Below are 17,317 nucleotides of genomic sequence, written 5' to 3' on the forward strand. Positions count from 1 at the left end.
AATCAGCACAGAGATTCGCCTCATGCATTCCTACTGGCCCATCCCGGTGTCTGGCATATGTGTGCACCGTGTACATCAGAGACCCTGCAGGTCACTGACCAGTGGCCTTTCACTATTGCAACCTGTTTATAAAACAACCACTTTCAGTGCATCAATGGAGAATGTATTTTCACCTCAAATCCTCAGCATACCTATCCCTTGCTTCATTTGGGGGACACAGGACTTCCCGCCACCACTACACCTCCAGCTCATGGTCTCTACGTTTACTCTCTCCAAGAAGACAGACAGTATTCTTTGTGCAGCTAGCTGCGAAACCATTGCAGAATGACTGAGCAAACAGATGTGGTTTTCCAAGCCAGGTCTGTCCTGCACTAAAGCTAAGCAGGGGACTTCACATTTATCCCTGTTTAATTTCATTATGTTGGCTTTGGCCCCGAGTCCCATCCTATATAAATCATTTTGTACTCGAATGTGTCATGTATCATATTAAGTATCCCAGCTGTGGGTCATCTGGATTCTTTCTAGCTTTCATTCAAATCGTTAACAAAAAAATATTTAACAAGTGCATGCCAAGGAGAGAATGCTGTGTCTTGCCACTGGAGACTGTCCTCGGGGAAGACCCAAGGTCGCTAATGAGGGTACTTTGGACAGGGAGCTCAATCTACTCTGAATCTGTCTTGGCAAAAAAAAAAAATAAATAAAAAAAAATAAAAAATTTCTTTGTAATATAATGTGACTATTTGAGAAATCAGAATATCCTTGTTGATATAGGAAAACATTTGATCCTCTAAATCCCTCGAGAAGCTCTTGATTGATGTCAGCCGAGAGGGAGAGATGTCTGATGTTTATTTCCCATCCCTGCTGGGCTCCTGAGGCACCCCACTCTGTTCTGCTCCCCAGGAGGCCTCCCTACAGAAGGTCAGCGGGGGCACTGGGTGGCTGGAGTGTCCTGGGCATGTGGGAGGCAGAGAGGAAGCTGAGAGTGGGCTGACTTATATACTGTATTCTTCTTTCAATCACTCATGATCAACTATAATCCAAAAATACTAAATGGAAACTCACAAACAGAAAGGACTTAGCAGTTACAAAATTTGCTTTCTTGTCCTCCAGCATGTCCTTTCTGCATATGCCACCTGCCTGCTGGCTAATAGCAGCTCCACTGCCGTGTTGCTGTTCGTGCTCAACCAACTTGATCTCACTTGGTTATGGCCTCAAAGCACAAGAGCATTGGCAGTGGTGAGTCGGATACGCTGAAGAGTAGCTATGAAGTACTTCCTTCAGGTAAAAAGCTTGGACATTTTTTTTCCCCCAATAAGTTAGGGAAAAGGAAATCATAATTCAAGCTGCTAAGACTCTGTACGATTGAATGTTCTACCCATAGAACTGTGATGAAGGAAAAACAAAACAAAACAAAACAAAATCATGCATTGTAGTGTTGCAAGTGTGCCTTATACTATAAAGGTTATGACCATAGTACATGCTGTAATTATGATAGAAAAAGGCAAAGACAGGCAGGCCTGTTGGCTCACACTTGCTAGATCTCCACTTGGGAGGCTGAATGAAGCAGGAGGATTGCCACGAGTTCCAGGCCAGCCAGCCTGGGATATGAGTGAAGTCAAAAATAAATAGATAGATAGATAGATAGATAGATAGATAGATAGATAGATAGATAGATAGATAGGCAGACAGATAGACAGATAGATGGAGGAAGACATTAAATTATTAACGTGGTACTCTGGCTTTAGGAATCCTGTGAGGTCTGTGCCCATATCAAGAGTGACTGATCTTTTCCTCATTTCCTGTCTCCTCCCTTAATCACTCTCCAGGTTGAAGGCATTAAATTCAGCTGTCTCCTCTCCTCCCTTCCTTTACATTTCAAGTTGAGGAGTCTCCCTTCCTCTAGCAGGCCTTGGCTGCCCTGGGAGCCTACAGCTTTGATCTGTTACTTCACACCAGGTCCAGCTGTCGGCAGAAATCCAAAGAGGTGGGCTTGTGTGTGGTCTGCAATAACTAGGTTGCCACAAACCCTGGGGCTAGTGGGGACCTTCAGATATCCTGGTGTCCCAGTCAAAGCTGCACCAACTGCATGGGCTGTTCTCTTCCAATAACAGCCCCCTCCCCGACTCATCATCTACACTTGGTCCTCTTCACTAATGTTAACTCAGAGGTGTTCTCTAAAGACTCAACTGGTGGGAAACCAAGAGTGCAGGAGTTCACACTCTAGTGAATGGTAAGGTCAGACTGAATCTCAGCTACTTGCCTCCTGGACCTATGTGCTTTAGCTCTTATAGGACAGTACTGTCTCTGCATGTGGCCATCTGTGGATCCACAGAATACCTGTGATGGTATTGTCCTGCAGGGACAAGGGGATTCTGTGTATGTATCAGTCTTATCATAGGGTCTGTGGCCAATGTGTTTAGATCTTCCACTTTAGAGAAGTGAAAAGTGTTTTTGCACGGCCCAGGTCAGAACTTATTGTTGTTGTTACTGTGTGTAAGATACGTGCATAAGGGGGTGTATACATGCCGCAGCAGTCACTTAAGTCAAATGATAACTTGGTGGAGTAGGTTCTTTCCTTTCGCCTTCACATGGAAACTCAAAGATGGAGCTCAGGTCATCAGGCTTGGGCAGCAAGCCCTTTACTGCCCAAGACATCTCACTGGCCCCAGAACCTTTCGTTTGTTTTGTTTTGAGATAGGCTGTCTAGCTCAGGCTGGCTTCCAGCTCACTGTGAGACTGATCCCCTTGCCTTTACTTCCCAAGTGCTTGAATTACAGGCGTGCACCACCATACCTGGTGTGTGCTAGAGTCCGAACACGGGACTCTGCACACAAGGCTAATGCTCTATAAACCAAGCTATATTTCTGGCCCAGACTAACCTTTCTTGTTTGTTTGTTTGTTTTGGCTTTTGTTTTGTTGGTTTTTCTTTTCAAAACAGGGTTTCTCTGTAATAGCCCTGGTTGACTCACTTTGTAGACCAGGCTGGCCTCGAACTCACAAAGAGACCTGCCTCTGCCACCCGGGTGCTGGGATTCAAGGTGTGAGCCTCCATGCTCAGCCTCCAGAGCCACTATGATGCTGTGACAGTGTCCTTGCTTATATTATGATCCTTATTGTCTCAAGGCTCTGCTCATGCCTCCTTCATCACGTCCTCTTCTAACACCTATACTATAAGTCCTATTTGGGTTATCACAATTTTTCAAACATTAATTGATTAAGTATTAATAAAACCACCACCATGAATCTGTGGCTCTGTAGCTTTTCAAGCTGACATCAGTTATCTTATCTAGGACATGCATGATCAGATTTCCTTTTAAGACAGCCTGGATGATAAAGAGAGATTAGTTTTACTGATGGAGAACAGACTCCGAAGTTGCTATCTACCCCTCAGCCTGACACTCAGAGTTCCCATCTCCCTCTGGCGCAGAGCCCTCCTGGGCTTGCCACAAGTCTAATGATTGGACTATGTCCTTCAACATCACCGCCACGTTCCAGTGACCTTCACTAACCCTTCCACAGGCACAGAGGGTGGGACTTATGAACGAGGGCCACGGAAAAGAACGATGATCGTTGGTGTCATGTAACTGTAAGCAGGGGAAAGGCTTAGGGTCCCTATTTGATGGTAGTAGAGGTGGGGTTTAAAAATCAAAAACTTTGGGGTGATTTAACACTGTGTTGCTGAAAAAGGCAAAGAGGTTTTCAAATCCCAGGAGTCAATAAAGCTATAAACTGCATCTCCTGACAGCACGCTCTTTGGATTGGGTTATTCCAGGACCAAGATGTTTAAGAAACTGTCCAAGCAGCCATACCTAATAGCTTAGGTATAGATGTCTCCAATGGTCTCCTATAGAAATACACACACACACACACACACACACACACACACACACACACACTTGACTTTCCCTCCAAACCTATTGTCTTTCTAAACCATCCCCCAAGCCCAGAGAGCAGTTAGCATCACTGGGAACAAGCTTTCTGCTTGCAAGGCAACTTTTACTTCAGTCAGGAAGAGCAGATCTGACCACAGAGCTCTGACAATCTCCAGAGCCCAAGACTGAGCGGCGGGTAAAGCTGCTGCCTTCCTTGGCCTTCCCACCTTCAGCAGCCTGAAGGACACAGCCTTGCTTCCAGACCAGCTCAGAGATGGGCAGCGCTGTGAAGTAAGACTTCCTCGGCCTATAAAAGCCACCACACAGTCTTTCTAACTCACATTGGCGTGGGAGGTGATAGGAGGGAACTGTACTTTTGGGCTCTGTGGTTGTGAGGAGCTGTGTGGCCACTTGTTACCTTTCCAGGTCTGAGACAAAGGACAAATGATGAGGTGAAGGTCTAGCTAAGCTATGGTGGTCATATCACACTGTCGGAATGAACAGACAGTTGCTGTGTAGACTAGAACTGTGGCCTTGTTCGTTACAGCAACGTTCATCTGGCTGGAAACTCACACAACTGAGCTATCCACTCACCTATCTTGATCAGCTCTTGCCAGCCTGCCAGCCCGGCTAGTCTCACTAGCAAGAGAAGAGGTCAGGAGGAAAAGAGGGTGGCTCTACGGATATGCTTTTTTGCACCCCAGGGTCTCCCCTTCTTAACAGCAGCTCTCCCAGTGAAGAGCCCTAGCTGAGCTCTGCACCCGTTTAAGTCTGAAGAAGACTAAAGTGGAATGGGCTAAGGGGGAAGGATGTTTGTCACACAGTAAACGCTAATGAACATCCACTATATTCATTTGACATTAACTTGAGCATAGCGGTAAGGATGCTTACACTACAACCTAATATTAAGGATTTTCCCTATCCATCCCCGAGTCCCTTACCCCTGTATGGATAACAACTTTCCTGCTGTAAAAGCGGTGATTAGTGGCTCCTCAATCACATACTCGCCCCCTGATCCCTGGAATCTGTAAATACAACCTTATTTCTAAAAAAAAAAAAATAGAGATTTTTGCAGATGGACTTAAGGATTTTTGAAATGAGGGGCTCATAATCCTGAATTGTTATCGAGGGTCGTAATTTGGTGCCGCATGTCCCCGTTAGGAACACACAGAGAGAAGAGGGGTGTAGCCTCAAGCCAGAGCCAGCAAGCACCAGGAGTGAAGAGAGGTGTGAAGAGGATTGCTCCTTGGAGCCTCGGTAAGGAGTGTGGTCCAGCTAGCACCAGGCCATGGCCATCTCTTAGCAGAGATGCACACACTTAGCAAATGCACACACTGGCTAATTTCCTTGACTTTGGCTTCTCCATCTGTCCCATTCCCCAGCAGCCCAGAGCACCAGGTAGCCCAGTGAGCCTCTCTCACTGAGCCTCCCACACACTTCCACAAGAAAAAAATTCTAGAATCTTCCTTACTCTCCCCTGAGTATTCATGAGGACACATGGCCATGACCAGCCAATAGGGACCACAAATCTCCCTGGGGAAGCTCCCTCAAGATGGAAAGCAGCCCAGTGAGAAAGAACCCATGCTGCCCTTGGAAGAGGGTGGACCTTTTCTAGCCTTGGCTCATGGTCTCCTGACTCTCGTTAAAATGGTGATAATGAAAACTGTTCTTCTCCCAACTCCCATTGAGAATAATGATTGGCAGGGAGGACCTCGAGCCACACTGAACCCTAGAGTCTGGAAGACCATGGAGAGCCGGCAGAACGTGAGGCTCTGTGCTGCAGAGACAGCAAAGTGTGTGTGAGTCAGGCACATGGATTGGACATGTCCTGTAGCGAGCGCCTTGGGGGTTAGAAGGCCATTGCCATAGTTCTGACTCAGCCACTACTGACTTTCAGCACGCCTATCCACACATCAAGTTTAAGGACTCCACCTTTAAAGTAAAGGGAGATGAAAGAAACTGCTAAGTCCCTTTGACTTTCTGAGCTCTTATGCTCTAAGGATCCTTAATGCATTTTTAAAATTTTATTAATTTTAAATTTTTCAGTTTTTCAAGACAGGTTTTCTCTGTGTAGCCCTGGCTGTCCTGGAACTTGCTCTGTAGACCAGGCTAGCCTCCAACTTAGAGATCTGCATACCTCCATCTCCCCTGGGATTAAAAGCATGTACCACTGTGCCTGGTGGAATGTACATTTATAAACCTGGCATTTGGGAGATGGCGTAGAGGGATCAAGGATTTAAGGCTAATCTGGGCTATAGGAGACCCTTCTCAAAAAAACAAAACAAAACAACAACAACCAAAAAAATGAATTTTCAAAATTCTACTTCCTTGCCATGGAGGTTGACATCCTCTGCCCTGGGCTGGTGTGTGTGTGTGTGTGTGTGTGTGTGTGTGTGTGTGTGTGTGTGAGAGAGAGAGAGAGAGAGAGAGAGAGAGAGAGAGAGAGAGAGAGAATGGACAATGGAGTCTTCTTGATATCTTTTAGATGAGGATCAGAATTAATTCAGCTGATCCAAGTCTTAAAAACTCCAAGTGTTGAGCTGCCTAGCCCAGCAAGGGCTAAAGGAAGACTGGCCAGGCAGAAGAAGAGAAAGCACAGGGCCTTAGGACCCCACCCATGGAGTAGTACCCTTGTGGCTCTTAGGACAATCACCTGCCAGATCTTCCAGCAACACGGACTCTTACTTATCGAGAAAACAAACGCAGAAAGACTTTATAAGGATTAAAAAGATACATTTAGGACCGGGCAGTGGTGTCGCACGCCTTTAATCCCAGCACTCAGGAGGCAGAGGCAGGTGGATTTCTGAGCTTGAGGCCATCCTGGTCTACAGAGTGGGTTCTAGGACAGCCAGGGCTACACAGAGAAACCTTGTCTCAAAAAAAACAAAAAACAAACAAAAAAAAAGATACATTTTTGGAAAACACCAGTACCTAATAAGTCTGTAGCATGTTGTAGCAATCACCATGAGGACAGCTTTTAGATGTTTGCCCACACTGCCACACATCACTGTGGCTGCTCAGAGTGAATTTCCCACTATCCATCAGTTCGTATCTCAGAAGCATGACAAGCCAGGGACCTGAGGCCCAGGAATGTATTCTGGAGGACTGAGAGTGTGGGGGTGGGGCAGCAGGCTGGAGTAAGTGGCCCTGTAGCTCATGTGTTTGGAATGAACTGTTCAGGGTGAGGGTCCAGCAGGGAGGGAGGTTCAGAGGAGGTGGAAGCCTTCCATGGCATTTTATATGATGAAAATGCCCTCTCTGGTAGGTGCCTGAGTTGTGCAACAGGAACCACAGGCTCAGCCTTTCATTTCCGTTGCTCTGTTTTAACTGGGTGGGGCTAATGTGGGTGCCTTTGGTCTGCTGTTGCTCCTTGGTCCACCTGGCTCACCCCTGGGCAGGCTGGAGACAATGAGAAACAAATTGTTTTTTTGTTTGTTTGTTTGTTTTCACAGAATGAGCAGGAGGGGCAACCACAATGGGAGACAAGAGCAGGGAGGCAGGGGGAGTGAAACAGGAGTGTGTGTGTGTGTGTGTGTGTGTGTGTGTGTGTGTGTGTGTGTGTGTGATTTGTTCTGAGGCCTCTAGTTAGAAAAGAAGAGGTGGTCTTGAAGATGGCTTTGATGGACTTGACCGAAGGCTCCCCTTGGGGCCAAGACCCTGTGTCAAACTGAATGTCCTCAGTAGGAGTGGTGGACAGGAGTGATCTCACTGAGACTGAAGCCCCCACGGCTGTCAGATGATGGAGGGGAAGCACCCAGAGGGGAAGCCCGAGGAGGAAGCCTGCTTTCTCTTTCTCCCACACAGAAGAAGCTGACTTTAAACTCCACACACCTCCCAGCTAATCAAGATCACATCTTGTATTTTTTAACACGTCCCGTCATATGTGTAGCTCTTGTTTCTCCAAATAGAAAAGAGCCTTTTATGGTAGTAACACCAATCACCATTTCTCTGCTACCACTCAGAGCTCCCTCTCAAAGCTTGTTATCTCTTTTTACCTTCCAGGAATCAACACCCATCCTGTGAGGCTTGCTTTTGCCTAGAATGGACTCTTCCTAATTCTCTGCGGTTGGTTAACTTCAACTACTCCCTCAATACTCAACTCAGAGGTCATCCGTCACCGGAAGCCCTCCCTGAGCCCCAGGCTGGGTGTGGCACCCCTCCTCCAGTGGGGCAAGCTCTCATCCTGTTCTGCAATGAAGGGTTTAAGTGCTCGTTTCCCCCTCTGAGAGGGTCAGCAAGATGAGACATAGGTCACAGATAGAGGCCCAGTGCCTGGCAAGCTGTAAATGATCATTATGTGTTGGCTAATCCTAATTAAACAGTTCTGTGGGCAGAGGAGTTAGCTCAGCGAATCAGATACCAGCTCTGCAAGCGTGAAGACTGAAACTCAGTCCCCAGCACTTAGTTTACAAGGTGTGTGTGTGTGTGTGTGTGTGTGTGTGTGTGTGTGTGTGTCAGGCATGGTGACACGTGTCTGAATCGGCAAGCTCTAGATTTAGTGAGAGACTCAGAAATGCAAGACAGAGAGCAATTAGGAAGACACTTGGTGTTGACATCTGGTTTCCACATGTACTTCGGCATATACACACGCACACAAATAAATCAGCAGCAACAATAAAAACAGCTATCTGTTTTCTTACAAACTGACACCAATAGATTATAGAAGACTCAGCTGGAGAAAGAGTTGTGATCACCAGCCACAGGCACAGAGAACAGGTCTGAGATGGCACAGGGGCATCTATGATGCTAGGGAGACTGTCATCTCCAATGGCCAGAACTATGAGGTTCCAGCCAGGGATTCACATGAAGAGACTTAGGAAGGTAAAGATCCTGCAAGTCCACCTTACCTTTCCTAGGGAGCTACTGAGTCTTGAATGGCAGTCGGAAGAAGCCTTCTCGCTAGAACAGGGTCTGATCCACCCAAAGGTGTGACTTTACATCGTGAGCCTCATGGGTTCACCAGTTTATGTCCACAAATCTCAATAGCCAGTATTCAGAAAGCCCCAAAGAAGAAAAAGGTAGGAAGGACACTGTCCCAAAGACCAAAGGACAAAGGCAATGTCCTCTCTGGTCTGGCTCTTTTTGAGAGATGGGTTCAATGTTTGTGCTCTGCCTATGGTATCTCTGGGAGATGTGTCCACCTGACACCATAAGGGTGGATGCAAGCCACATGCTGCTGTGGTGGTGACACTTTATGAGAATGACATCTTAGAGCATGGGCTAAACTACTCTCCAGATAAGAGAATCCAGAGTTGTTACCTTCCAAAGGTCCGACTGCACCCGCAGCTCCAGCATACCTCAGGGTCCTGCTTGCTCCTTCCCAGTAAGGCAGGAGCAATTAGGGACTGTCTTGTTTCTCCCAGGGCTGTGTGCCTTTTCCCAGTGGGTTAGATAGGCTAGACTGGCCCTGCGAACCTCAGACGCTGTCACTAGAGGAAGGCAGAGCTGCCTTCTCTGGTACCGAAAGGCTTTCTTCGGTGGCTCTGATAAGATTATGGTGCTGCTGAGCCGCCTCCGTTCAGATTTCCCACGGAACCGCAGGAGCCAGGCTCCAGCCCTCCTTGCTGTGGGCAGCCTGCTGAGGAGCAGGCTCTGAAACCGGACTCCGCTCCAGGAATGCTCTCACCCCACCGTGATAGGGCCGATTCTTGACAGTGTGCCTACCCGAAACTACCCTTGTTCTCACAGCCCAGCAAATGAAAGATGTCTGCTAAGGGCAGCCAGGAGTGGCTGCAAGGGTCTCCACCCAGCAGGAGCTCAAGAGGAGGAGTGGGTATCTCGGGCTTGCCCGAAAGTCCATCCAATCTAAATCCCTCTTCAGAGGCCGACGGTCCCCATTATGACGACCAGCCTCAACCAGCACACCATGACTCAGTGACAGGATGGGGAAAACCAGTAAGGATCACAGGGACATCCCCAAATAATCCTTCTTACCTAAACTTGGGAGTTTCCCCTCTAATAAATAAATGAGATAAAAATAAGGTAGGCGGTTAGGGAAGATATTCCAATGGGTAAATACGCTTGCTGGGTGAACAAGAAAATCTGGGTTCACCCAAGTATTCCCATGGTAGAAGGAGAAAACTGATTACTGAAAAAATGACCTTTGATCTGTGTAGCATGGGAAACCCCATACTCATACACACACAACAATAATTATTATTATTAATAAAACAAACATTTAATGTGTTAAAATGTTTGTAAAAATAAACTAGCAAATGTTTAACAAGGTAAAAAAAAATGAACCTAAGACATAGATTATAGGGCTGGAGATATGGTTCAGCATTTAAGAGCACTGGCTGCTCTTTTAGAAGTCCTGAGTTCAATTCCCGGAAACCATATGGTGACTCATGACCATCTATAATGGGATCTGAAGACATACAGGTGTACATGCAGATAAAGCATTCATATACATAAAATAAATAAATAAAATCTTTTGAAAAATACACAGGTTGCAAAATGAATATATCATATCTAATACTGGTATACACAAACATGCACACTCATGAGGATGACTAGATAGCTTCATTTCATGTGTGTGTGGGTTCTTCAGAAAAGGTCTCAGGAAGCGCTGGCTGGCCTGGAACTCAGTATGTCGTTGAAGATAATCTTTAACTTGGCTCTGCTACTTCTAGCTCTCATGTGTTGCAATTAAAAGATGGACTAATACCCTCAGCTTGTTCACACACCCCCCACACCCTTTGAGAAAGGGTTTGTCTCTCTGTGTAGCCCTGGCTGGCCTGGAACTGGTTCTATAGACCAGGCTGACCTTGAACTGACAGAGATCCGCCTGCATTTGCCTCTCCAGTGCTACTCTCAGATCGTTTTTTTGGGAAAACATTCCTTATGTGTATGCACACACTCATGCAGGTGCCCTCAAAGGCCAGAAGACCATTTTCCCTGACTTCCTATCTCCAATAACGTCACCATTACTGTTTCTAGAGACAATGACTTAGTAGCCAAAGAGGTCTGCCTGTCTCACAGTGCTGAAATACTGTTCAGAACAAACCAGCAAAGAAACACACCAAAGCCTGCTTTTTCTTTCCTTTTCTTTCTTTCTTTTCTCCTCTCTCTTTCTTAAAAGTCTAATGTCTCTCGTCTCCAATAACATATTCACCCAATCAGTATGTCTTAGTTGGTGCTCATGAGGCCCTAGATATGTAAAGTATGATCCCTTCCTTCTTACTGGGAGCCAAAGAGCCTGCCCTAGTAGGACTAGTTAGATGCTCTGTAGAGACTGAGGGCCTCTGGGAAGGTAGAGTTTCTATTAATTTATTAGGCAAATTGTATCGGGAAGCTTGGGTTTCTGTGATGGGCACTTTGTTGGTTTATGGAAACCCATCCACCAGTAAGACAGTGACATATATCCTCTCCCTCCCTCCCCCCTCCTCTCCCTTCCTCTTCCCCTCCCCCCACTCCTTCTCTTCCTCTGCTAGGGATCAAACCCAGACTTCACATCCTGCTATGTAAGCGCCACTGCCATGTCCTCTCTTCTGGGTACCCTGATGAACTCAAATGCAGACATTTCCGCTCGCCCTCCATCCAGCACATGGTCTTTCCTCTCTGTCCTTCTGTTGGAGTCGAACTACACCCCATCCAGAGCTTCCGAGGGGCTCCGTCGATGGGGCACCTTGCACATGCAATGTGTGGTGCCATGGTTGCTACCTCGAGCAGGACTTCTCAGGTTCTTAGTCTGTGGGGCAGAATCCATTCATCAGCCACCTTCAAGGTCTGAAAATGGTAAATTACAGGAGGGTAGGAGTTGGGAGCACTGCTGGGAAGGAGAAAAAGGAACTCCTTCTAGGAAGGCTTAGATTTTGGCCCCCGGTGGCCACCTCTGGGGGGGGGGGAACCTTACTGCTTCCACAGCTTTATCTTGTTACTTTCACTTTTTTCTTCCTTTAGGGATCCCTCTATTTGCCCCTGCAACCAACCATCCTGTCTCCCTGAATGAAGCCAGTGTATTCTCCCTGTCCCTACATCTCTCTACCCGATCACTGCCTTTCTTTCAAGGCTTCTGAGCAGCATCTGCTCTGGGCCTATACACATCATGCCTGCAGAAGCATTCATTAAGCACACAGTGACAGGATGTGTGCGTCCTGTTTCCTCGATTGGATTGGGAGTGTTAGGAAGGCACAGGTCAAGTGCCATCTTGCTTTTGTTTATTCCAGGGAGGTCCTTACAGACTGAGGTGTGATTAATGTGGCTGACAGCAGTCACAGGAATTTGAAGATTTCCCTAACATTTTCGGTAGGCAAGTGTGGGGGTAGAGCCTGAATGTGGTTAACCGGCCCTGTTGATCTGGGTTGAATGCTCAATACGGGGACATGATGTAACTCCGTTTCTTCTCAAATAAATAAGTAGCCTCCCTCAGGAGGCTGATGTTAGGGCACCCTTAGCTCCTCTCATGAGCAGGTAACACACCTGTCACTGACTTTCACTTCCTAGCTGAGAATTGTCACCTCCTCTGTCTTCTGTTTCCTCTTTATTTCCTTTAACAACAGCTCAGCTGCTACCTGTTGTGGTGTTTTGCTCATTTGTTTGGGCTTCTGTGACTGGTTCTCGAAAAGAAACTTAAAAACAGTCACTGCCGGCCCCCAAGGCCATGGCACACTTCAGGATGAGTGGGTGTAAGCGGATCTGTCTGGCCTTCTGGTTGACTAGGCAATTTCCCTGTGCTGGTCCAGCCTTTGGCACACAGGAATTTGGCTATCTCCATCCAACCCCTTTTTCGTTACTGCATATATCAGCTTGTAGAGAGAAGAGTCATCTCTTTTCGTGCCTCCCGCCTACCAAGCCACACAGGAAGTTGCTGGGCTAATACTTTCAGGGCCTTGGACTCCCTCTGTTTCTTCCTCAGCTGAGGGAGGAAGAAGTGGCCCTGTGAAGAGAGCCCCTTCTGTGTCCCCCTAGATTAAAGTTAGAGCTTGCATTAGGACCTTCAAGCAACACCCCGCTTAAGTCCATTTGGGCTTCCATCCTGAGTCCATTACAGTTCCGTTAGTTTCCAGCTCGTCACCAGAGGTACCCTGAGCTCTCCCCGAGGAGGGGGCTTATAAGTACAGCAGTTTCTTTATGAACATCTCCCGGCTCCCTGCTCCGTTTCCCTCCTCTGTCCTGTAGCAGTAGACGGCACAGAGAATCCTATTGCATTGAGTTTGCAAGGTCTTGACCATATGGAAGGACCCATCTGGAACACTTTGTGGTCTAGCAACCTTAATCAACTACTTCCTGACTTGCACATGTCGCTTCAGAGAGTCCATCTCAGACTCCAGCAACCCAGGTACTCAGACCCAGCAACTCAGACCCAACTCAGACCCCAGCAACCCACTCCCCAAGTGCCCTGAATGTCCTACTTTAGGACAACTGGTTGAGCTAAATGGGCAGCCTTGGTATTGTTCTTTTAGAGCAGACAGTGAAGCTCAGAAAAGATGAGTGGACTCAGGCCTGGAAGGGATTGAACTTCTGTGCACCGGGATCTCCACAGACCTTGGGCTGAGGAGGAGCACTTTCCTTTTGAGTGGGAGGAGGAATCACCTTAAAGGCCTGTGGGTTTTTCATCTCCCTTTTTTCTTTTTGAAAATCCCAGGTCCTACTGAGATTTATTAGGATACAATAAAAGGTCACAGTTTCTTTTTCTTTCTTTGAGTGTGTGTGTGTGTGTGTGTGTGTGTGTGTGTGACCCTGGGAGTTGAACCGGGGGCTTTGCCCATGCTGTGCCTCTGAGTTCACCTGAAGATAGTCTGGGTTTGAAGGGAAACATTTCTTTGGAAATCTATAGACCCGGAGGAGGACGCTAGGTGAACTAGCTGGATGGAAAGTAGTGACCAGTATTACACTGAGGTTGGAAAAGCGCAGAGAAAGTCTGGGCCTCACCCCCACAAACCTCTCAGATATGGCTACCACACCCCAAGGTGCACACCACCTCAGGAGTCAGGACATCTTGGAGAGCCTCTAATGTCTCAGAAATAAGTTTATCTGACCGGCGGCAAGGGAGCTTTCCAGAAAGTTTTGAAGAAAGATGTGCCAGACACAAGGGGCATCAGAAGTAAGAGAACAACTGGTCCGAAAAGCCACACTGCAATCAAAAGGGGAAGCCATGCGGGCAGAGTTCTGGCTTCAACTGCCAGCTCTGTTTCTCAATGCCTGGGTCAGGGTTGCTGGAGTTTTTGTTTTGGGGTTCTTGGCTCACACCTTTATCCATTTATGACTTTACTTGTACCTAAGTTTTATTTTCTAAAAATACAAAAACAAAAACAAAAAAAGCATGTATGCGCACAGTCTGAACACCTGAATCCCTACAAAGGGCCCCCTCCTTCCCCTTGAGGTCCTTTCCTGACAAGCCCACGCCGGCCCACAGGGGTCTCCGAGGAGCAGAGACCAGACTCTCTAGACTTGGCCTGCGCGACATTTCGGCTGCGAGCTCCCTGCTTAGAGCAGGAAGGGCGACCTGGGCAGGAGCGCTCTGACCTCCCTCTCCCCCACCCCCAGGCCCGCGTCCCCGCTGGTCTTTTACCTCCATGTCCTCCAGGTAGTCCTCCGGCTGCGGACACGCCCGCTCTCTCGGGTTAAGAGCCCACAATCCCCACTGTCCCTTCAGCTCCCAGCCCGGGTCACTTTCGGGGCTGTAGCGGGCACAGGGCGAGTGGGCGGCGGCGCGCGCCTGGCTGCACTCGGCTGCGGGACTGCCCCAGCTGGGGGCCCTGCGCCAGAGAACGAGGAAGGAGGAGGAGGAGGGAGGGAGGGACCGAGGGACGCAGGAGGAGGGGAGGGGAGTGGAGGGGAGCAGAGAGGGAGGCCGGATCGGGGTTTAAATTTAGACACAAATCTAAACAGATACTGTCCCTCCCAAGGCAGGACTCAAGAGCCCGAGCCGCCACGACTCCATTAATCTGCCCAAACATGGGCTGGGCAGCGCCGCGCCCCCTTTCTCGCGCAAGTTTCTCAGGACCCTGGGCTTTGCATTTTTTTCAGACCACCTCAACTCTCCCTCTTTTAGCCTGCCTTCTTTACTTTCCTTGCCCCTCAATTAGAATTGCCTTTTAATCCTTTTCCTCTTTGCCATTTCCTTCTTTTCATACCAATTTTCCCAGCCTCCGTTCCTCCTCCTTCTCCTTCCCCCTGCCCCCCATCCTCTCCTGTATTACTTAACCTCGTACCTGGCCTTCCTGTATCCAGTAGCCTAATAGGATCACCTTTGCTTTGATACCTCTTTTCCTGAATTTCATTTGCAGGAAACAATTATCAGTCTGTCCATCTTATTATCTGTGTATGAAGGAGGAGAGGAATCCAAGCAAAGTTTCCCAAGTTTCCTGCTGCACGCAGCAGGCTTCTCTTCTCCTCTGTTCTGATGCATGCAGCTTAGGGGGTTGTGGGACTATCTGCTCCGACATGCTGCTTGCTAAAGGACCTTTTTCCCATTCCTATTAAATATAGCAAAGGGCACGGTCCTAAACATCCGATTCACATAAGGCCCCACTTAGTAACTCTCCCCAGGGAATGTGGGTTTAAGGCTGCGTGGGAGGGATGTAGTGACTTGAATCTATGCCGAGGCTATTGTCTGCTAAGGGCTTATAGCTCTGAGTGTCTCTTCAGGGTCCCATTTCTTCAGGGAATTGGCTGACAAGGATGCCTGTGTGTCTTCTTACAGCATCCCTCAACTTTGTACTCCAAACCCAGACCTGCTATGCAAGGGAGAGAGAGAAAGAGAGAGAGAGAGAGAGAGAGAGAGAGAGAGAGAGAGAGAGAGAGAGAGAGAGAAACAGAGAGCCAACACAGAGGTGTTGCCCCTATGCAAAGAGCCCAAGAGAAACCACTACCAGAAACCAGCAGAGAACTCAGCCACATGGCAAAGGCTGCCCTGGCTGCTTCTCATCACAGTTGGTCTGTAGATCTTGACGTCACAGCCCTTCTAAACCTTACCTTGTAAAACATGAAGTCAGGGCAGCCTCTGTTCCATTGAACTCAGCAAAGCACAGGGGCAAGACCTCTGCTTCAGAAGCAGGCGGAGGGTGAGGGTGAGATTCTAGCTCGGTGCTTTCTAGATGAGTTCCTTTAGAAAAGCCTCTTATCAGATCTTCATTTTCTGCATCTTCTCGGCGGCGTGGTAGGTGCTTGGAAAGAGCAGCTATCTTAAAAGCCTGTCGTTTCATTACATAGTTGAGATGGATAAGCGCCCCATAATCCTTTTATCTAAGAGTCAGGGATTCTGGATTCCAAAGAAAGAGTCCCCTTATTCTATCTACACAGCTGCAAGCAGATTCTAGAACAGAGATGATGGAAGCAAGAAAGGAATGTCTTGCTGATCTTGAATTTCTGATCTCCTTGCCTTGGCTCCCTGAAACTGGGATGACGGGTGTGTGCCTTCAGGTCAGGCTGACGTCCCCCTTTTTCTTAGAGCTAGGTGTTCCTTTCCACTCAAAGACAGCAGCATGAATCTTTAAGGCTCTACAAGCAGGAGGGCGGAAGTATCTACCCAGAAGAAACCGTTGGGCCCAGATAATACCACAGCCACCAAGGTGAGGTGCAGCTGCTGTCTCGCCCCTCCCTCCACAGGCAGGGCCTCCCTAGGCTGAGAACAGATGACCCGCCAAGAAAACAGCACAGCTCCTCCATGTTCCCGGGAGCGAGTGCAAAGCATGCTGAACCAGAGCTCTTTGCCTTCCTGTTCTCCCAGGGAAGGGGTAGAGCAGAATACGGAAACCCGGAAACCCGGTGCTGTGCTCAGCAATCCCGAGTACGTGTGGGATGTATTCTTCTGTTACCCTCCCTCCCACCTCTGTAGAGGATCACCAGACACCAAAGTGGAGGCAGGCAAGCTCATACACAGCCAGCTCTTCTGACAACCAAGGGGAAGAGAAAGTGGCTCTCTCAGTTCCCCCTCTCTCCACGCTCCAGGGTCTAGCTGGCTCAGCCTGGGTTTGCCTTTTACACAATCTAATAATCTTAAACAGCTAAACAAGAAACAGAGGCAAGACTGTGGAACACCGGAGATGCAGCTTGGGCCAGCAAAGGGCAGGAGAGGAGACGCCCATGTATTCGGGCAGCCCTTACACGCAGGCTGTCAATAAATGTTGGGTGAACGACTACGTGGAAAGCTGAAAGAATGAAGAGCAGGAGCAGACGGGCAGAATCTGTATGTGGGAACGAAAGTCAGAGACGTTCAACAATCACATTGGCACCAACTCTAGGTCCTAGGGGAGAAAGGACTTCGTGGAAGAGATCATCAAAAGCCATAAGTGGTATCTGAATAGATTGATTGGATACAGAACTTTCAGAGGCTCCAATTAGCTACCTCTTTGTAAATGGCCTTCTAGTGCTGCTGATCACTTATTTTAATTGATTAACAAATCTGATGTAGCATTTGTGTTATAGTTTTATTTCTGTCACTGTAATAAAATACCCCAACCAAAAGCAACATAGAGGAGAAGGGGAGTTATTGGTTTATC

At 47.9% G+C, this 17,317-nt stretch overlaps 1 protein-coding gene across 4 annotated transcripts in view; it reads right to left on the reverse strand.

Moving 5' to 3' along the window:
- The window catches only part of Rcsd1 (RCSD domain containing 1), a 59,698-nt gene extending 43,537 nt beyond the window's left edge, over nucleotides 1-16,161 (reverse strand). For 2 of the 4 annotated variants that reach the window (XM_029538905.1, XM_029538903.1), the window contains exon 1: nucleotides 15,792-16,161. In XM_029538905.1, coding sequence (XP_029394765.1) covers nucleotides 15,792-15,803 — 12 coding nt within the window. In that variant the 5' untranslated portion in view covers nucleotides 15,804-16,161. Of the gene's footprint in view, nucleotides 1-14,385; nucleotides 14,582-15,791 lie in introns of those variants that run through there. The other 2 variants (XM_021198427.2, XM_029538904.1) reach the window with 2 other exon arrangements.
- Between the last annotated feature and the right edge of the window lie 1,156 nt (nucleotides 16,162-17,317).

This window comes from Mus pahari, chromosome 5 (genome assembly GCF_900095145.1).
Source record: "Mus pahari chromosome 5, PAHARI_EIJ_v1.1, whole genome shotgun sequence".
Lineage (NCBI taxonomy): Eukaryota > Metazoa > Chordata > Mammalia > Rodentia > Muridae > Mus > Mus pahari.